The 22,221-nt window shown below is 42.6% G+C and overlaps 1 protein-coding gene across 4 annotated transcripts in view; it reads right to left on the bottom strand.

The window, feature by feature from the left end:
• LOC123991029 (SAM and SH3 domain-containing protein 1-like) overlaps positions 1 to 22,221 on the bottom strand; it is a 325,322-nt gene that overhangs the window by 80,490 nt on the left and 222,611 nt on the right. The window contains exon 1 of one of the 4 annotated variants that reach the window (XM_046292157.1): positions 20,639 to 21,377. The exons of 2 other annotated variants lie outside the window; for them this stretch is intronic. In XM_046292157.1, the coding sequence (XP_046148113.1) occupies positions 20,639 to 20,743 (105 nt within the window). In that variant the 5' untranslated portion in view covers positions 20,744 to 21,377. Of the gene's footprint in view, positions 1 to 20,309; positions 20,548 to 20,638; positions 21,378 to 22,221 lie in introns of those variants that run through there. One more of the 4 variants, XM_046292159.1, reaches the window with a different exon arrangement.

The raw sequence follows: 22,221 nt of genomic DNA, 5'->3' as shown, positions 1-22,221 counted from the left end.
GTCACCCTATGTTTGTTAACAAGCACACAACGACAAGAGACCGGAGTCTTGTGAGTCACCCACCGGGTGATCTAGTTGCAGTGTGGAATTCACAAATGAATGTTTAGCAGCTAGATAGTGTATCATTATTAAGGTAACTGTCTAAAAGTTGCTAAATGCTCTGCAGCTGTGCATTTGGTTTGCTAAGAAGCTCGTTAGCTATCTTGCCGGTAAAAACAGATAATCCCCTCCTGGATCAAGAGCATTTCTGTTTAGTATTAGTTTTGTGCAGCAAACTGTGAGTAGCATTTTTTTGTTACTTGTATAACTTTATGAGCTGGGATGATTATCCTGAAAATGGTTTCGGTCAGAGACTGTATAAAATGTTCACACTATGCTCATTAGCATTTAGTTAGCATTCCATATGGAATTTTGCTAACCTTTCAGGATTACAAAAGCTCAGTGGGGTTTTACTGAATATCCTTGTATGGCAGAAGGTCGTTATGAGGGTATGACAATCTGGATACTGTCCAAGCCTAGCGGTGAACAGCAATCTTTCCACAGATTTTCAATGGGATTCGAGTCTAGGCTTTCGCTGGGCCACTCAAGGACTTTCACATTCTTGTTCTAAAGCCATTCCAGCATTGTTTTGGCTTGGGGTCATTGTCCTGTTGTTGACTCCAATCAAGTTGTAGTGACATCTCAAGGACGATCAAAGGAAATCTGATACACCTGAGCTCAATTTGTGGTGTCATAGCAAGGGATGTGAATACTTATGTAAATTAGACATTTCTGTATTTAATTTTCGACATATTTGCAAACATTTCTAAAAACATGTTTTCACTTTGTCATTATGGGGTATGGTGTGTAGATGGGGATAAAAAATATTTAATCCATTATAAACTCAGGCTGTAAAATGTGGAATCTGTCAAGGGCATGAATACTTTCTGAAGGCACTGTATATCACAAATTGCCCGTTAGTTTGAAAAAATGTTGGTATGCTTTTTAGGCCATATCACCCAGCCCTCATACTTAATTATGAGTCCATAACTCTATCCTCTGTTGACATGATAGACATCTCAGTCATAGCAGTGATGGCCAATCGTTCAATATTCATCCATGTTGATCTAGTCAGTGCCTGGTTTGGTGAGTGGTCAGCATGTATGGAGTCTCTCTGTGAGGAGTGAACAGTCTCTCTGTCTGTCTCTATATGGTCGTCTGAACGGGACCCAGTATCTCCATGCCAGCCTGGTATGAATGGGGCACTGTGGAGGCAGTGTGCCACACACACAACGGGCAGGCACACACATACATCCTGAGGGATGCAGAGAGAGGCTTCTTCTGAGAGGTCTATTGAAAACAATAGACAATTAAAAACAAACGAGTCTGAGCCACACTGTGGAAAAACACAAACCGGAAGTGAATTTTAACCATCGCCCATCGGTAATGCATTAGACATTAACAACAGTGTATTAAAATGAGTCGCAGACAGAGGCCCTGAGTCAAAAGGCCAGACAGATTGTTCTGTTCTATTTTTCTCTCCTCACTCTGCCTCCCTGACTAGAATATATTCCTTAGAACCTCCAGCTACATCCAGACTGTGACATATGGTTAGAGATGGCTGATATTCCCTATGGAGCCCTCTCTCCCTCGCTGGGCCCCGGGCAGGCACATGCTTTCCCTCACATTCCTCACACTCTTATTAGAGACTAGCTACAGTACTGCCTAATCACCACAAACATGCCACTATCGATCCAGAGTTAAGCCTACCATGTCCACGAGGGAGACAGAGACAGACAGACCCAGCCAATACAGGTGCATTCACTGTGTGTGTTCATGTAGAACGCCTGATTACAACTCACCCAGATCATCAGTAAAAGTTCATGACCTTTCTGGGCCTACTAAACACGCTGGTCATGTTAAAGTGCTGTTACAGTGTGCTAGGTCTTTCCTTACTGCAGTGTTCCTCTGAGGGAGGCCAGTGTGTGTTAGCACAGCTGGGATTCCTCTGGGCCATGAGCTCATACAGCCCATCATGCAGCTGAGACCAGTATGGATCAATATCCATATCACGCATGATTAGACGAGATGACAATAAATACAACCATACGTTTATAACAATGGAAGTTTATGTGTGTGTGTGTGTGTGTGTGTGTGTGTGTGTGTGTGTGTGTGTGTGTGTGTGTGTGTGTGTGTGTGTGTGTGTGTGTGTGTGTGTGTGTGTGTGTGTGTGTGTGTGTGTGTGTGTGTGTGTGAGGAAATGTGGGGTGGGGGGGGCAGTGGACAGGGGGTGATTTGTGGGGTATTGACTGTCGATGGTGGGGGATTGGAGGGGATGAAACATCTGGAAGCTGAGAAAATCAAGACGGCCTTTTTCTAACACAGAGTCTTTGGAGAAGGCATTTTTCTCTCAGTGTTATCTGACCAACAACAGAACTGGGGCCTGTAAAATTCTGTCAATGTGTGTGGAATGTGTGTGTATTGAATTCAGAGAAAATAGAAGGAATGACAACGTGACGGTTGATGGAGTTCAACAGAAGCCATAATGCAGTCGACCAAACCAAATGTTTTTGCTTTTATAATGGCTCCCACTCATGCATACAAGAGTGCACCACCCTGTCTCGATCCAAGTTCAATAGTCATGCTAACAATAAGAACAGGCTATTAAAGACAACACCCAGACCATTAACCCAGACAATTACAGAGAGAGCGAGAGAGAGAGAGAGAGAGAGAGTTCCCCAGGCCCCACGTTTCAAGCCAGAACACTGTTCTCACTCTCCTTACCAACCATTCCCAAATGTCCTGTTCAGCTGAACCTCTTCAGAAGAACACTGTGACAACCCATTTGGGGCAGGTCCAATCTCCTCACTTCAGTAGTTTACGCAACAACCATCTGACCAACAGCTTGGTGGGGAAATATTGTGTCGATCTTCCAGTAAAAAAACTGGAGGCTGGAGTTTGTTATTCTAAGTCAATGGGGTAAACCACTAGTGGGAGGACTAACCTGACTCACCAGTCTCATGGTTTACTGTATCTAAAACTGATGACAGGGATTGCTCAACTGCGTACTGTTTATAAAATCATTTACCTCTGAAGAACTTCAGATGTTTTCAATGAGGAGACTCTCAGTTAGATAGCAAATGTTCAGTTTTTCCAAAAATATTATTTGTGTAGGACAAATCGTTCTGTTATGTTCATCACGTTTGGGTAAGAAAAAAAACTGAAAATTAAGTCATTGCAAAACAAACTTTTTTCCAAATTAACTCCATAATATCGACAGAAACATGGCAAACGTTGTTTAGAATCAATCCTCAAGGTGTTTTTCAAATATCTATCGATGATATATCATTCATGGCAGTTTTGTTTCTCCTCTGAAGAAATGGAACGCGCATGGACCTGGAGATTACGCAAATTTCGACGCAGGACACTGGGCGGACACCTGGTAAATGTAGAGTCTTATGGTCAATCTTCCAATGATATGCCTACAAATACGTCACAATGCTGCAGACACCTTGGGGAAATGACAGAAAGTGCAGGCTCATTCCTGGCGCATTCACAGCCATATAAGGAGACATTGGAACACAGGGCATTCGAAATCTGGACCATTTCCTGTATGACATTTCATCTTGGTTTCGCCTGTAGCATTAGTTCTGGGGCACTCACAGATAATATCTTTGCAGTTTTGGAAACATCTGTTTTTTCTTTCCAAAGCTGTCAATTACATGCATAGTCGAGCATCTTTTCGTGTCAAAATATCTTGTTTAAAATGGGAACGTTTTTTATCCAAAAATGTAAAGATCGCCCCCTATCTCGAAGAAGTTAAACACATGGCTCACTAACAGCCACAGGGAGAGAGGTTTCAGTCCAGGATTCCACATTAGAATATGCCACCTTTTCCCCTTAACAGAGAGATGTATAGGACAGAGTGTTCTGACGGGAATCTAGGCCTATTGGTGGGTAACATACACGCTTAGGCTATATCCCGTCCCAGGCCATGTGAGTGCATGGGTGAGGAGATGATGAGATGTTGGGGATGGATGTGACATTGGGACCTTCTGACCCCTACTCATCAAATCAATTAGCCATAGCATTCCTGTCATTCTCAATGTGACCACCCTGGGAAGGTGGTGGGTGGTGCTGCAACAGTATTATTAATGGGATCTGGAGAGGCATCCAAGGGTCACTGCTGAGCAGTAGTAGTGGATGGCAGCTCTCTACAGATCACAGGCATAGCATACAAACCAAACGCCTCATCTGTCACAAAAGCAAGCCCCTTGATGACCAAGAAACACTTTCCGTATCAGGCAGCTGTAGGCAGCCATGTGGCCATGTAATCATCCACTCTGAGCCAAACGCCAATTACACTCACGCACACATCGAAAGTACTCATCAACTTCACTCTGCAACTTAACAGCCAATTGACTATGTACGCACAGAGAAAAACGGCAAAAAAGAAACGTCCTCTCACTGTCAACTGCGTTTATTTTCAGCTAACTTAACATGTGAAAATATTTGTATGAACATAACAAGATTCAACAACTGAGACATAAACTGAACAAGTTCCACAGACATGTGACTAGCAGAAATTGAATAATGCGTGCATGAACAAAGGGTGGGGGGGTCAAAATCAAAAGTAACAGTCAGTATCTGGTGTGGCCACCAGCTGCACTAAGTACTGCAGTGCATCTCCTCTTCATGGACTGCACCAGATTTGCCTGTTCTTGCTGTGAGATGATACTCCACACTTCCACCAAGACACCTGCAAGTTCCCGGACATTTCTGTGAGGAATGGCCCTAGCCCTCACCCTCCGATCCAACAGGTCCCAGACGTGCTCAATGGGATTGAGATCCGGGCTCTTCGCTGGCCATGGCAGAACACTGACATTCCTGTCTTGCAGGAAATCACACACAGAACGAGCAGTATGGCTGGTGGCATTGTCATGCTGGAGGATCATGTCAGGATGAGCCTGCAGGAAGGGTACCACATGAGGGAGGCAGATGTCTTCCCTGTAACGCACAGCGTTGAGATTGCCTGCAATGACAACAGGCTCAGTCCGATGATGCTGTGACACACCACCACAGACCATGATGTTCCACCTCCAAATGAATCCCGCTCCAGAGTACAGGCCTCAGTGTATCGCTCATTCCTTCGACGATAAACGCGAATCCGACCACCACCGCTGGTGAGACAAAACCGTGACTTGTCAGCGAAGAGCCATTTTTGCCAGTCCTGTCTGGTCCAGCAAAGGTGGGTTTATGCCCATAGGCGACGTTGTTGCCGGTGATGTCTGGTGAGGACCTGCCTTACAACAGGCCTACAAGCACTCAGTCCAGCCTCTCTCAGCCTATTGCGGACAGTCTGAGCACTGATGTAGGGATTGTGCGTTCCTCGTGTAACTCAGGCAGTTGTTAGTGCCATCCTGTACCTGTCCCGCAGGTGTGATGCTCGGATGTACCGATCCTGTGCAGGTGTTGTTACAAGTGGTCTGCCACTGCGAGGACGATCGGCTGTCCGTCCTGTCTCCCTGTATCGCTGTCTTAGGCTTCTCACAGTACGGACATTGCAATTTATTGCCCTGGCCACATCTGCAGTCCTCGTGCCTCTTTGCAGCATGTCTAAGGCACATTCACACAGATGAGCAGGGACCCTGGGCATCTTTCTTTTGATGTTTTCCAGAGTCAGTAGAAAGGCCTCTTTAGCGTCACAAGTTTTCATAACTGTGACATTAATTGCCTACTGTCTGTGAGCTGTTAGTGTCTTAATGACCGTTCCACAGGTGCATGTTCATTTATTGTTTATGGTTCATTGAACAAGCATGGGAAATGGTGTTTAAACCCTTTACAATGAAGATCTGTGATATTCTTTGGATTTTTACGAATTGTCTTTGAAAGACAGGGTCCTGAAAAGGGACGTTTCTTTTTTTGCTGAGTTTGTTTGTTTCCTTTTTTCAATCATAACCCTTCAATCCAACCTAAACCACCGTGATGAAACATTTACTCGAGGCTCTAATTGTGCCAGAGCTGCAACCCTTTACTGATAAGGCCTGTTCTTTGGAGGGAAATCTGGGTGTTGCTATTCAACCCCTCTCCTGGATGCATTCAAGGTCCTGATCTCCCTGAGCAGTAAATGTTATTAGTCTATGAGGACAAATACCTCATGCGCCAGCAAGATGTTCTTTCTGTCATTTTTTGAGAAACCCCCCCAACAAAAGCAGCAATAATGTGTACTCCACAGCTGAAATAACCCCCATTGTAAATAGCACACCAAGCCATTTCTGTCAGAGTTATTGAAGAATTCCATAACCAGCATGCAGGGCTAAACTCAGTTTGCTGACTGACCTCTTTGGTCCTCTTGCATGCTAAACTAATTGCCAAATTAGCTACAGTAGTATTCTCTTACTTTAGAGTTATGTCTCTGTCCTTCTCTCAAAGCAGTGCTTGTTATTTGTCATGGCAGCAGAAGGTTCCAGATGTCTCTAAACCATTAACTTCAGATAAAGTGTTTGTTATTTGTCATGGCAGCAGAAGGTTCCAGATGTCTCTAAACCATTAACTTCAGATAAAGCGTTTGTTCGGATCCTAGCTTTAGGAACACATTCCTGACACCACGGTTTGTCATACTGGTTGTATGTTGTTCTGTTCGCGCTGTGGACAACACTTTTGTCAGTGTCAGGACTAGCCTTGAGACTAGTTAGACATCTTCTAGGACAGTGGTTCCCAACTCCAGCCATTGAGTACACCCAACGGTACACATTTGTATTGTAGCCCTGGACAAGCACACCTGATTCAACTTGTCAACTAATCATCAAGCCCTCAATGAGTTGAATCAGGTGTTTATATTTCTGGGGCTACAACAAAAATGTGTGCTGTTGTGGGTACTCATGGACTAGAGTTGGGAACCACTGCTGTAGGGGAGCGCATAGTGACAAATGAAAATGGCCATTGCGTATCTGATGTAATGATAGAATGACAATGATACCATCAGTTACATTTGTTACCTGTTCAGAACACTATAGGGCGGAGGTTAAAGAAACCCTCTCACTCACTTGAATCCTTTTCATGATTCATTTCAAATGGGAGTGGGTGAATTAGCAACTGGCTCCCGTTTCCTCCTCGTGGAACACACCGTCCCCAACCCCAGCCCCAAGAGACCGGCCAGGCTGGCGGTGCCCACACAACTTCTCCTTACAATGGAGGGTAAACGATCTCTCGCTCCTCTCCTCCTTCCAGGCTTTAGTAGAGGGGGACAATGGCCTCCGTCCGTGCTAATGCACCTGTCCCAACCATACACCCCTACTAGTAGTGCGCGGGTCAACTGTTTGTTCACTGGCACCCACCTGCAATTGCTAGTAAACCATCTACAACCGCCAGACTATATGTTCAAGAAAATATTTTTATGTGGCAGACTTAGATATTTTTTGGCCTGACTTAGATATGTTTCTGCATATAATTTCTGACATTTTGGTAGTTTATTTGTTATTCAACTTGCCTATAATTAGATACATGCAGCTTCTCTTCTGTCATTGTATGTTACCCTACAAGACTAAATAAACTCTTGCTCACCAGAATAATGCCATAAATGGATAGAATGACTGCTTCAATCTAGTTAACATCGGTAAAGTTCCCTGTGATCTCTGATTATTTCGTGGAGAAAAGACGTTTAGGGACCAAGGGACGAAATGCAATAACTTAACAACAAAAAAATAGGAAAGATTGTTTGTGCAAAATTTCCAAGTGACATCGGTGTGACTGGTTGTAAGGAAATCGAAAGCTGTGAAATCGACCCAACATGCTGAAAAAAATCAATCATCTCTCCACTCCTGTTCCCAAGTCAAAATTGTGCCTACATTTGTTGCATAATTTTACTGCAAGAAATTCTACAAGTAAGGATATGTGAGAGGTTATAGACCTACAGTCAGTGTCCACATTTCTGTTTCCATTTAACCCATCTGAACAGTAGGCTACATTTCCCTTGAAGTGCCATAGGCCTGTTTGAAGTCCCCGTCTTTTGACAAATTTGTATATCACCTCACAAACATCACACATAACATAGCTGGCAGCACTCCTATCATTCTCTTTTACCCCTTCACCAAATCTTTCCCAACCATTACTTTTCTGGCCCTCATTTCTCTTCATTCTAAAGTCTCCATTTATCCAATTTTCTCATACTGAATCAAACTCCGACATTGGCCTATTTGCTTCTGTGGATCGACATGAACCTTTTCAGTCCAATCCCAAAAGCATTTGGTGCACGTACAGTGCCTTGCAAAAGTATTCACTCCCCCTTTGCGTTTGTTCCTATTTTGTTGCATTACAACATGTAATTTAAATGGATTTTTACTTGGATTTCATGTAATGGACATACATAATAATAGTCCAAATTGGTGAAGTGAAATAAAAAAAAATGACTTGTTTCAAAAAATTATTATAATAAAAAAAGAAAAAAAAAGTGTTGTATGCATATGTATTCACCCCCTTTGCTATGAAGCTCTTAAATAAGATCTAGTGCAACCAATTACCCTCAGAGGTCACATAATCAGTTAAAGTCCACCTGTGTGCAATCTAAGTGTCACATGATCTGTCACATGATCTCAGTATATATACACCTGTTTTGAAAGGCCCCAGAGTCGCTCTGGATAAGAGCGTCTGCTAAATGACATAAATGTAAATGTAAAATGCAACACCACTAAGTGGCACCACCAAGCAAGCGGCACTATAAAGACCAAGGAGCTCTCCAAACAGGTCAGGGACAAAGTTGTGGAGGGGGTTGGGTTATATAAGTACTGATCAGGGTTGGGATAAATAAAATCAAAATCTTTGAACATCCAACGGAGCACTATTAAATCCATTATTATAAAATGGAAAGAATATGCCATCACAATAAACCTGCCAAGAGAGCCCACCAAAACTCACGGACCAGGCAAGGAGAGCATTAATCAGAGAGGCAGCAAAGAGACCAAAGATAACCCTGAAGGAGCTGCAAAGCTCCACAGCGGAGATTGGATTATCTGTCCATAGGACCACTTTATGCCATACACTCCACAGAGCTGGGATTTACAGAAGACTGGCCAGAAAAAAAGCCATTGCTTAAAGAAATAAATAAGCAAAAACATTTGGTGTTCGACAAAAGGCATGTGGGAGACACCCCAAACATATGGAAGAAGGTACTCTGGTCAGATGAGACTAAAATTGAGCTTTTCGGCCATCAAGGAAAACACTATGTCTAGCGCAAACCCAACACCTCTCATTACCCCGAGAATATCATGCTGTGGGGATGTTTTTCACCAGCTGGAACTGGGAAACTGGTCGGAATTGAAGGAATGACAGATGGAGCTAAATGCAGGGAAATTCTTGAGGGAAACCTGTTTCAGTTTTGTCCAGAGATTTGAGCCTGGGACGGAGGTTCACCTTCCAGCAGGACAATGACCCTAAGCATACTGCTAAAGCAACACTCGAGTGGTTTAAGGGGAAACATTTACATGTCTTGGAATGGCCTAGTCAAAGCCCAGACCTCAATCCAATTGAGAAACTGTTGTATGACTTAAAAATTAATGTACACCAGCGGAACCCATCCAAGCTGGAGCAATTTTGCCTTAAAGAATGGGCAAAATTCCCAGTGGCTAGATGTGCCAAGCTTATAGAGACATACCCCAAGAGACTTGCAGCTGTAACTGCTGCAAAAGTATTGACTTTGGGGGGGGGGGTGAATAGTTATGCACGCTCAAGTTTTCAGTTTGTTTGTCTTATTTCTGGTTTGTTTCACAATAAAAAAAATATTTTGCATCTTCAAAGTGGTAGGCATGTTGTGTAAATCAAATTATTCAAATCCCCCCACAAATCCATTTTAATTGCAGGTCACAAGGCAACAAAATAGGAAAAATGCCAAGGTTGGTGAATACTTTCGCAAGCCACTGTACAGTTAGGCCTTGAAGCTCAGGCTGATGCACTAATGCCAGATAGCTTAAGATAATGAAAGAAACACATCAATGTAGCCTATAGATTTAAATTGCACAAAATGTATAAATTTATGGATTTTTAAGGTATTGTTTTGTCTTTATTCAATCTGCCCTTCATCCACACAATATTTGATGACTCTAAACCCACCCACCCCGCAGATATAACCGCAGGGACTGCAGTTATGAGTCAACCCCCGCATCACTAACCCCTACACCTCAACCAGCAGCCAAGTCCAGGCTGGAGGAAAGACAGGGGCCAAGGGGAGGCGAGCCCCACCCTCACCAGAGGTGTTTCCTGAGGATATTCTCCCACAGCTCTGAGAGAAGAATATGCCAGCACTGCCTGGCCCCTGACGCCAACAATAAGAGCCTGGACTGGGAGGGGTAGATCTGAGCTGATCTGGCCATTCTAGGCTCAAATGCGGCTAACCTAGGTTGGATGTGGCTATACTAGGCTGGGCTACGACAGACGGGGGGCTGAGGCTGACGCAGACTACACAATGCAACATGGGAGGAGAAAAAGCTCTTTGAACAAATAGAGGTTTCTGTTAAGTTGACCATATGTTGTCACATATACAATCGAGAGTTCTAAAATAGATGTGGGCTGAAGGGGCTCACTCTAATAAAACACATCAAAGGTTGAGTAACAGGAAAAGGGCATTCAGCATATGTGAAGTGTGAACTAGCCCTTGAGATGGAGACAAAACACACTCATACTGTATTGAGATCTGAACAACTTTACACTCCTACGAGATACTCCTTTCTCAACTAATAAAATGTGTTCTTGATGCTTAACTTTGAGTCAAACATCCATGCAGATTGGGATGAAAGAGCTCTTTGAGACTGGCTGCCTGGGAGGACGGTCAGCTGTCCAGATATGTGATCAAATTAGAGGCTGACGCAGAATACAGCATAATCACTGTTTGAACTAAGTGCTATGCCAGCTAAAACAACATGGTATGAACTCAGACACCATTTGCAGTGGGAGGTATTAAAGGTGTACTAAATTGTGGGCGATGTGCTGTTGAGAAGTGGTACTTCCACATATCCACTGTTACGCCCTGACCTTAGAGAGACTTTTATTTCTCTGTTTTTGGTTAGGTCAGGGTGTGATTAGGGTGGGAATTCTAGGTTTTCTGTTTCTATGTTTTCTATTTCTTTGTTGTTTTTTGCCATGTGTGGTTCCCAATCAGAGGCAGCTGTCTATCGTTGTCTCTGATTGGGGATCATATATATGTTGGTATTTTCCGTTTGGGTTTTCTGTTTAGCTTTTTTGTTGCCTGACAGAACTGTCCCTTTATTTTTTTCTACTTTGTTATTTTGTTGCGGTGTTCAGTTAATAAAAAAATCATGAACGCCCACCACGCTTCACCTTGGTCTCCTTCTTCAACCCACGAGAGCCGTTACATACACACCTGCGTCCATACAGAGTCACATTGTGGAAATGTTGTACATGGCCTTTTACACTATTTTGGAAAGCTACACAAGACTAACAACACCCATCATACAAAACATTTTAAGATCCGATTTGAGGAGACCCAATTGGATCGGTTCCAGACCACTAACCCTGTTCAAGCAGCAGTATTGCCAATGTACCCATAATGCAAAAGCTATATACCCCATAACAGCCCCAGACTGTTAATTGAATTAGGGCTGTGTATACCCGGTTGCAACCACAAACAAATGACTGGCTCACTGAGGTATTCTCATGAAAAACGTTCCTAGAAGTGGTTTAACCTCAGCCAGGGGGGCTCCAAGTAATAACACCAAAGGCAGCATGACACACAGGACCATATCCCATATCCCAATCACCTTGTCATTTAAAAAATATCAATATTTAACCTTTATTTAACTAGGTAGTATGTTAAGAACAAATTCTTATTTCATTACACAATCATTGATAGGTTTAGGATCAATTATAATTCAATTAATTTATTCAATTCAATTCACTTCCTGGTCATTAGCCTACTGAATCCAAGCCTCTCTATTGCAGTTAAAACTGCACCGAGTGACAAATAAACTGCAGTGGTGGACATGTCATATGACCAAATTACCTAGATTAGATTTATATCAGGGGGGGGTGCATACTTTACATACTTTACATTGTGTCAACTCCAACCAGCTGCTGTACATACTAATCTGTAACAGCAGATGTTTTAATAGGCCCAGGCACCAGCTAACTCAAAAGAGCATTCTTATGTAGGGCCCCAGAGACAAAGGCCATAGAAAGGCCTTACATACTAAAAACAAACTAAATATAGCATGGCCATTTTGCTGCCAAAATGATTGGGAATCAATTGTGTTGAGGCCCATTGAACTGTACATGTTTCGTAAAGATTGGGGATGGAATATATTGTTGGCCCTGTAATAACTTTCAGAGAAATACTGAGTGAAACACCACAGATTTCAAATGGCGTGTTTCCAGTCAGTTACAGCCTGTTTTTCTAGAAAATTGGTCACCAACCTTTTTTGAATCAAGATCACTTTCGCAGTCTAAAAGAAAGCCGAGATATATATTTTTAAGCATGACTTTTAAAAGGTTACATTAACCTAATAAAAACAGTTCTGTAGGAATGAGGTTTGTGGAGTATGCCCAATACATTATCACAGCATATTGTCTGGCCTGCCAATATTGTTATTCTCAGACGAAATTATATTTAAAAAGTCGAGCTTTGATGACAAAATAGGTCAGTTGGTGTAGCACTTGCGAAGAACAGCTGAGCATAAACTGAAATAATTTGCAAATAATTTGCTTTTATGTTTTCCTAGACTGACAGTACCTTCATCTGATGGGTCATGCTGCTTTCAAGACAACAGGGAACTCGGTGAAAAAAACTAGGTCAAGTCATGACGTCAGTGACCTTTAGGTCGGAAAGTCGGAGCTCTAGAAAGATGACAGAGTTCCCGTCTTAGAAGTCTGTCACGAACCGGCTCAAAGCCCGTAACAAACATGGAGATAACGTGGAGATAAGGAATAACAAAAATAGATTTATTAACTGAGGTAACCTACATACAATTAACAATGGTGCGTGTATTCAGTCATCAGTAGTGTAAGTGAGTGGTTGCATGTATATAGGTGATAATGAGGAGTGTTGAAAGATGTCAAAGCAATCAAAAAAAAACAGCCCCAAAAAATGCCACAACCAAAATCAATGCAGTGTGTCAGCACTGCTTGGCAGGTAGGCTAGTGGTTAGTGTGTTGGGCCAGTAACCGTAAAGGTTGACTTGCCTAGTTAAATAAAAGTTACATTTATTTTTTAAATCAACAAAAATAAACACTGCTCAAAACAATTAAGGGAACACTAAAATAACACATCCTAGATCTGAATGAATGAAATATTGTTATTAAATACTTTTTTCTTTACATAGTTGAATGTGTCGACAACAAAATCACACAAAAATGATCAATGGAAATCAAATGTATCAACCCATGGAGGTCTGGATTTGGAGTCACACTTAAAATTAAAGTGGAAAACCACACTACAGGCTGATCCAACTATGATGTAATGTCCTTAAAACTAGTCAAAATGAGGCGCAGTAGTGTGTGTGGCCTCCACGTGCCTGTATGACCTCCCTACAATGCCTGGGCATGCTCCTGATGAGGTGGCGGATGGTCTCCTGAGGGATCTCCTCCCAGACCTGGACTAAAGCATCCGCCAACTACTGGACAGTCTGTGGTGCAACGTGGCGTTGGTGGATGGAGCGAGACATGATGTCCCAGATATGCTCAATTGGATTCAGGTGTTGGGAACGGGCGGGCCAGTCCATAGCATCAATGCCTTCCTCTTGCAGGAACTGCTGACACACTCCAGCCACATGAGGTCTAGCATTGTCTTGCATTAGGAGGAACCCAGGGCCAACCGCACCAGCATATAGTCTCACAAGTTGTCTGAGGATCTCATCTCGTTACCTAATGGCAGTCAGGCTACCTCTGGCGAGCACATGGAGGGCTGTGCGGCCCCAAAGAAATGCCACCCCACACCATGACTGACCCACCGCCAAACCGGTCATGCTGGAGGATGTTGCAGGCAGCAGAATGTTCTCCACGGCATCTCCAGACCCTGTCACGTCTGTCACATGTGCTCAGTGTGAACCTGCTTTCATCTGTGAAGAGCACAGGGCGCCAGTGGTGAATTTGCCAATCTTGGTGTTCTTTGGCAAATGCCAAACGTCCTGCACAGTGTTGGGCTGTAAGCACAATCCCTACCTGTGGATGTCGGGCCCTCATACCACCCTCTTGGAGTCTGTTTCTGACCGTTTGAGCAGAAACATGCACATTTGTGGCCTGTGGAGGTAATTTTGCAGGGCTCTGGCAGTGCTCCTCCTGCTCCTCCTTGCACAAAGGCGGAGGTAGCGGTCCTGCTGCTGGGTTTTTGCCCTCCTATGGCCTCCACCACGTCTCCTGATGTACTGGCCTGTCTCCTGTACTGGCCTGTCACCGCCAGCATTCAAAAGTGACAAAAACATCAGCCAGGAAGCATAGGAACTGAGAAGTGGTCTGTGGTCACCACCTGCAGAGCCAGAGTTACATTGTGTTGTTTAAGTGTTCCCTTTATTTTTTGAGCAGTGTATATTCAAAGTAGCCACCCTTTGCCTTGATGACAGCTTTGCACACTCTTGGCATTCTCTCAACCAGCTTCATAAGGTAATCACCTGGAACGCATTTCAAGTAACAAGTGTGCCTTGTTAAAAGTACATTTGTGGAATTTCTTTCCTTCTTAATGCATTTGAGCCAATCAGTTGTGTTGTGACAAGGTAGGCGTGGTATACAGAAGATAGACCAATTTGGTAAAATACCAAGTCCATATATTGGCAAGAACAGCTTAAATAAGCAAAGAGAAACGACAGTCCATCATTAATTTCAAACATGAAGGTCAGTCTATCCGCAAAATTTCAAGAACATTGAAAGTTTCTTCAAGTGCAGTTGCAAAAACCATCGAGCGCTATGATGAAACTAGCTCTCATGAGGACTGCCACAGAAAAGGAAGTCCCAGAGTTACCTCGACTGCAGAGGATAAGTCCATTAGAGTTAACTGCACCTCAGAATGCAGCCCAAATAAATGCTTCACAGAGTTGAAGTAACACTTGTTTAACCGGTTAAGACTCTAGGGGCAGTATTTCATTTTTGGATAAAAAGACGTGCCCGTTTTTAGCGCAATATTTTGTCACGAAAAGATGCTCGACTATGCTTGGAATTGATAGTTTTGGAAAGAAGACACTCTGACGATTCCAGAACTGCAAAGATTTTCACTGTGAGTGCCTTAGAACAAAACCTACAGGCAAAACCAAGATGTTTGAGCGACCAGGAAATCAACAGGATTTCTGATGGCACGTTTTCCATGATCGCCTTATATGGCTGTGAATGCGACAGGAATGAACGGACACTTCCTATCGTTTCCCCAAGGTGTCTGCAGCATTGTGACGTATTTGTAGGCATATCATTGGAAGATTGACCATAAGAGACTACATTTACCAGGGGTCCCGCACGGTGTCTGTGTGGAAATTAGTCACCTACCAGTATTTTTCCATCCGAATCTGAGAACAATGCAGGCTTCCAGGAATGGCATTTCAATGAAGAGATATATGACAAAACACCTTGAGGATGGATTCAAACAACGTTTTCCATGTTTCAGTCGATATTATGGAGTTAATTCAGAAAAAAGTTTGACGTGTAGGTGACTGAATTTTCGGTTAGTTTCGGTAGCCAAATGCATAGTAACAAAACGGAACGTTGTGTCCTACACAAGCATCTTTCAGGAAAAACTGGACATCTGCTATGTAACTGAGAGTCTCCTCATTGAAACATCTGAAGTTCTTCAAAGGTAAATTATTTTATTTGATCCCTTTGCTGGTTTTTGTGAATATGTTGCGTGGTAAATGCTAACACTAAATGCTAAGCTAGCTATCACCACTCTTACACAAATTATTGATTTTCTCTGGTTCTAAAGCATATTTTGAAAATCTGAGACGACAGGATTGTTAAGAAAAGGATAAGCTTGAGGATAGGCATATTTATTTCATTTCATTTGCGATTTTTAGAAATCGCTAACGTTGCGTTATGGTAATGAGCTTGAGGCTATGATTACGCTACCGAATACGGTGTGGGTAGGACTAACAGGTTAACACTTTTTTGGTTACTAAATGATTCCATATGTGTTTTTTCATAGTTTTGATGTCTTCACTATTATTCTACAATGTTAAAATAGTAAAAAATAAAGGAAAAAACTTGAACGAGTAGGTGTGTCCAAACTTTTGACTGGTACTGCATATATATGTTTTATATTCTAACGGTTATTGACTGGCCAACTACAGTCATCCAAAATTCAATGTCACAGCCCTAATAGTGACCAGTGTGAAAAACATCAATCAGATGTGCCTCTGTTCTGCGACATCATAATTAGTGATGCACCGATATGACATTTTTGGCCAAAACCGATATCCGATACTTTCCTTGCCAAAAAAAAAAAAATGATACCGATAATCAATATTAAACATTTTAGCGGCATTTTAAGCATTCTACTACAGTTAAATAGTTAACACACACACATGGACGCAGCGGTCTAAGGCACTGCATCTCAGTTCAAGAGGCGTCACTACAGTCCGTGATTGGGAGTCCTATAGAGCGGCGCGCAATTGGCCCAGCGTCGTCCGGGTTTGGGGGGGGGGTAGGCCATCATTGTAAATAAGAATTTGTTCTTAACTGTCTTGTCTAGTTAAATAAAGGTTACACACACACACACCCCACACTGACCAAAAAGTTATTTGGTTGGCAATTAGGTATGTCCCCATTACCTGTAAAACATAATCAAAACCTATTTCTTTCACTTACTTTTGTGATGTTTCGTTGTTCATTTGTTCAGTCGTTTCATTCTCAAACAGGATTTCTCTGGAGCACCGTTTGGATCTTTTCTTGTCAAAAAATATTCTATTTAACACTATTAGACGTGTCAAATAACACTATTTGACGTGTCAAATAAGCTTGTTGACCAATCAGGACTTGAATATGACTGCACGTCACATAATAATTTAACGCGCTCATACATTTTTTACGTAGTTATTACATATTGATTACACTATCACTTGTATTTCATATGTTGCAACGATTCATCGATACATATGCTATGATGCTGGTAAAGTTGTCTCGCGCACCTACAGTGCTGGTCATAAAAAAAAGCTAGCTAACTCATGGATGAAACAATGTTCTTCCCCAACTACATAGCAAAACGACATAATGTTTCAGTAGCAATAGTTAGCTAGCTAACTATATAGCTAGGTGTCATCATCTAAAATAACCCTAATTTATAAGACAGTTCTTATTTGATTAATGGTGGTCGGACCCATCTATGTGAAGCTAGCCACTAAGGATTAGCCACAATAGTGGACTTTTGCAGTTAGCCTTCAAAATAAAAGTAATGCATAATTCTATTATTTGTATTCATTTGCATCACTGTCAATGACATACTTTTATTTTGAAGGACAACCGCAAATTCCACTATTGTGCCTAATCCTTATTGCGGCAAGCTTCACAACACATAACCCGGTACGGTCGAGCCTCATTAGTCAGATGAAGCTAGCTGGCTGCTTACAACGTTAGCTTTGGGCAACAGGGTTAAGTTGCTGGCTAGATATTTATTTTCATGAACTGAAGTTCAATTTCAATAGGAGAACAACAAGTGGCAACCTAGCTAATACTTACTCACAAGGAATCCTAAATCATTTCTAAGAATAATGAAAATGACTGTAGTTTTTACTGGTCACTGTTTTCAGGCTGGTTGTATTGGTGCTAGCTAGGCACCAAGCTAAAGCTAGCTACACCAGAAGTTGCGGTCGAACAAATTATGCTTTATTACCAACACGGTATTGTAAACACATCGTTCATGGCTGGTGTTTGCTCGTTTGCTGACTTTTTTGTACAGTTTTGACAGTGCAACTGTATCTTTTTTGACATGCAAAGACCCACACGGCATTCCATAGTATGTATGTCGTGAAGCTAATAGCAGTGACTCAACTACCGTGTAACTCCGGTAGGGCAACATCGGAAAAATAGCGCACTTGGTAGTGTTAACCGGTCGGCAAAAGCCAACATCACCCACGCCCGAGAACCGTTGATTGTCAAGGGCAATGAATTCCATTATCTTGGCTTTAGCCTTTGGTCTCACTGAATTTGTTTTACTCTTTCAAATGACTGCTCAACTTGTTGACTGCTCGATCCACACAGCAGACATTGTGGGCTAGGTTAGGAATGCTGTGTTGCGCAACATTTTACGTGGCGTCATATAGGTATGCAAGGTAGCTTTGACATCGGTTTTGCACATCAGGCATTAAATACGACATCGACCGATACCGATGTTTGCATTTTTAGCTAATATTGGCCGATTCCGATATTTTACCTTTATTTTACCTTTATTTTACTAGGCAAGTCAGTTAAGATCAAATTCTAATTTTCAATGACTGCCTAGGAACAGTGGGTTAACTGCCTGTTCGGGGCAGAACGACAGATTTGTACCTTGTCAGCTCGGGGATTCGAACTTGCAACCTTTCATTTACTAGGCCAACTCTCTAACCACTAGGCTACCCTGCCGCCCCACATATGTTCACCGATATATCGTGCAGCCCTAATCATAATGACATTATTGGTGCTAAAACATCCATTAAAAGACCACAAGCCCCAGTCTCAGGTATTCTAAGGGAGGATGTGTGAACGGCTGTGGCTCGCAGTCACCTATGGAGGAGATGTCACACTAGTGTTTTTGTGTGTGTGTGTGTGTGTGTGTGTGTGTGTGTGTGTGTGTGTGTGTGTGTGTGTGTGTGTGTGTGTGTGTGTGTGTGTGTGTGTGTGTGTGTGTGTGTGTGTGTGTGTGTGTGTGTGTGTGTGTGTGTGTGTGTGTGTGTGTGTGTGTGTGTGTGTGTGTGTTCCATCTGCAGGCAGGAGAAAGACATCAAAGAGCACTGCTAGACATTTGCCTCCAAAGTACTACATCTGGTAAAATCGCCTGGCTGGAGTCCCAGGTCTCCCACCCCGAGTCAGAGGCCAGAAGACACTTTCATCAATTACACACACCCCACACAAAGAAACACACACACACCTCTGTCTCTATCTTCAGTGCTAGGCCCTTTCACACTCCATTCACATATACTGAGCCAGACGAGACCAAATTAACAATACCAAATTAACACGTTGATTTTCAAACGACACACCATTCACACTGGGAAAAGACCAAAACACATTTACTCTACTGATCAATCAGATCCAATGACCCACACACGTCAAGATGGCTGTGTCACCCTGGCCCCTAACAAAAAACATGAGGCAAAGGTGACTATGTAGATGAGCGTGACCTTTTCCATATCTTAATTGCAGGATTTGCCATGCACTTTAGGTAGATGTGGATTGGTATAGGCCTATGTGGACTACGATTGCTAGAAATCAAAGTGATATTGTAGTCAAAACAGTGCCAATTATTATTCCAACGAGCTTGAAGGTCCGCACTGATAACGGACTAACAAGAAAAACTTACAATTACATATTTTCAGTCCTGAAATGTGACAATCTGATTTGAGAAATGAAATTTGCAATAATGTTTCTCATCATAACCTTCCCAAAGTAACATTCCCATTACAGTAGCACAGCAACAAGTGTTTTTCGGGCATTATGATTATTTCACAGCCGTGCTCAACTCATCTAAAACTTAATGAACTCTTACGAAAAAATACTGCAGTTAGAGTGCAGTACAACTGCAGTTATAAAATGGGTGGTTTGAGCCCATTCGGATTGGCTAAAAGCCGTGGTATATGAGACCGTATACCACGGGTATGACAAAAATTTCGTTTTACTGCTCTAATTACATTGCTAACCAGCTTATAATAGCAATAAGGCTCCTCGGGGGTTTGTGATACATGTGTCCAGGCACTCCGCGTTGTGTCGTGGTTAAGAACAGCCCTTAGCCGTCATATATTGGCCATATACCACACATCCGCTCCTCCTCTGGCCTTATTGCTTAATTAGGGTGCAGTATAACTGCAGTATGCTGCAAATATTGCGTCCAAAATAATACTGTTTTTACTGAAGTTATTTTGCAGTGTAACTGCAGTTACAGTGCGGTATAACTGTAGTACACTGCAGCTATTCTGTAATTGCTGCGTCCAAAATACTACAGTCTACTGCAGTTACTGCACTTTTACTGCAGTTTCAAAACAGCAATATTTTTTGTAAGGGAACTGTTACAATGGTGTAACAATGCGACAGCGCAGTTAAATCAACGAATTGTAACGAAGCTTGTTCTGCAAAGATGTAACCACGGACATCTTCGCAGCTCAAGCGGACTTGAAATATTGCACACAAACAGTTACTTTTTCACCTCAAGAGCAACATACCATTTTCATAGGATTCCAACTTTCCTTCAAATCCCATCACCTCAAATACAGAAGAGCTCCCCGTGAACAGGTTGAAGAAGGGAAATGCCCGAATCCGAAACCCACACGTTGGGCATGGAGGATGGAAAGTAAACGTTGAGCTTGGCGCTTTGAGAAATAGAACCGCTTCCCTTGCGTTGTTGTTTTGGGACGTGATTTAACCCTACTAGCAACAACCACTGAATGGGCAATGACTGTCCCCCTTTGAGGACCACAGTTGAAAAGCTTTTATCAGTTGGTTGTTACCTTCCCGTCTCCCCTCCCCCAAACCAAACTGCCCCCAAACTTACCAGCATCCCCATCACGTCTGTCCAGAGTTTGGAAAAACTGTCAGACACCGCGCCGCCCGCCTCGGGTTCTACGAAAGCCGCTGCCTGGTCGCCTTGACCCTCCATAATGTCTATGGTTATGAAGTATTTCCTTTAGCGCACATTTAATCCGTGACCATACACAATTGGTTGGCTACAAAAACGGTGGCGACCCGTGGTGGGTGACAGACACCTCTGCTTGAGAAAGTTGTCCCTGTCTTGTCCCTGTCTCATTCAGTATTCATTCCTTGGGAGAAAAAAATGACTGCAGGTTTGAACGCTCTCCAAATATCCCCAGACCTGCTTGTGAAGTGAAACAAGTGCCCTAAAACTCCGGGGCAAGTTGAATATGTGCCCTTTACGCGAATACATGCACTACATATTGCAATAACACTTATACAGCTCAGTCAACACAGCAGAAGCCTGGTTCCATTGCATGGATTCCATATGAAAAGTTCACTTGGTTGAGATCCCCGCAGCACCGTGCCCTTGCACTGAAAATATCCACCTAGTTATCTTCTTCCACTATGTCCGGAGAGAACGAAGTCAAAACGAATAAAAAAAACTCAATCACGAATTTAGAGACATATTTCCATTTAACAGCAAAGTAAGAGAAAACGCCCGAAGACCTTTTTCCTTGTCCGTAATTATTCACGCTCCCTCCTCTAACAGTGAGCTCCAGCAACAGTTCGCTCTAGTTCACCCGACTGCTGTAGCAGGTCACTCCTCCCAGCAAAAACACTTCGACAACAGAAAAGTCCTCTGGTGTCAGTCTCCTCTGCTCTAACCAAAGGAAATCTTCAATCGATGTAGTATATTTCGCAAACTTCTCAAAGCCAGTAAATGTGGTGGGACGTTGCCAGATGGACGTACACTGCTGGAGTGTACAAAACATTAGGAACACCTGCTCTTTTCCACAACATAGACCAAGGACGGGCCAAATGAGGCCCGCAGAGTAATTTTAACAAAAATACACAACTAAAAACTACCGAGGTGCAATTTTCGAAATGTGTTTGTACATCAGCAGTCACTTAATTAGAACTGGCAGCAAAACATTTTTAGATTGGTAAATTTGTAGCGAATGACAGCAAATATTTGCCTCCGCCCTATGGAAAAATGTGTAGAATTGCAAGAAAATAAAACTGCATTTCTTTTCTCTCTGCCTGCGGAGAAAATTAGTAATATTGCATTCAATTAGTTATAACATGGCATAATATTATCTCTGCACAAAGACAAAATGTGTTAAATTTCAGGAAATATGGATACCGGTATGCAGATCCACGAGCCAACTTGTAGAGTCCATACCAGATGAATTTAGCCTAATTTTTTGTGCACTCAGTTTATAACCCCTTTATTAGGCTACTAAGCGATTGTCCTGTTGCTTTTCAACCATTCTCCACACAATTTTATCAAAACTAAATCTTTTTAGGACGGGTGATGTACACCATGCCCTATTAGCAAATGAGGAAACTTCACAGAGCCCAGAAAGAAGTATATAAAATAGAATAGACTACACATTGAATTTCTGAATATGTGTATAATGTATGGTCCCACTGTACCACAGC

Source organism: Oncorhynchus gorbuscha, linkage group LG12 (genome assembly GCF_021184085.1).
Source record: "Oncorhynchus gorbuscha isolate QuinsamMale2020 ecotype Even-year linkage group LG12, OgorEven_v1.0, whole genome shotgun sequence".
Taxonomy (NCBI): Eukaryota; Metazoa; Chordata; class Actinopteri; order Salmoniformes; family Salmonidae; genus Oncorhynchus; species Oncorhynchus gorbuscha.
The sequence above is the reverse complement of the archived record's forward strand: the minus strand, read 5'-3'. Positions and strand labels throughout refer to the sequence as shown.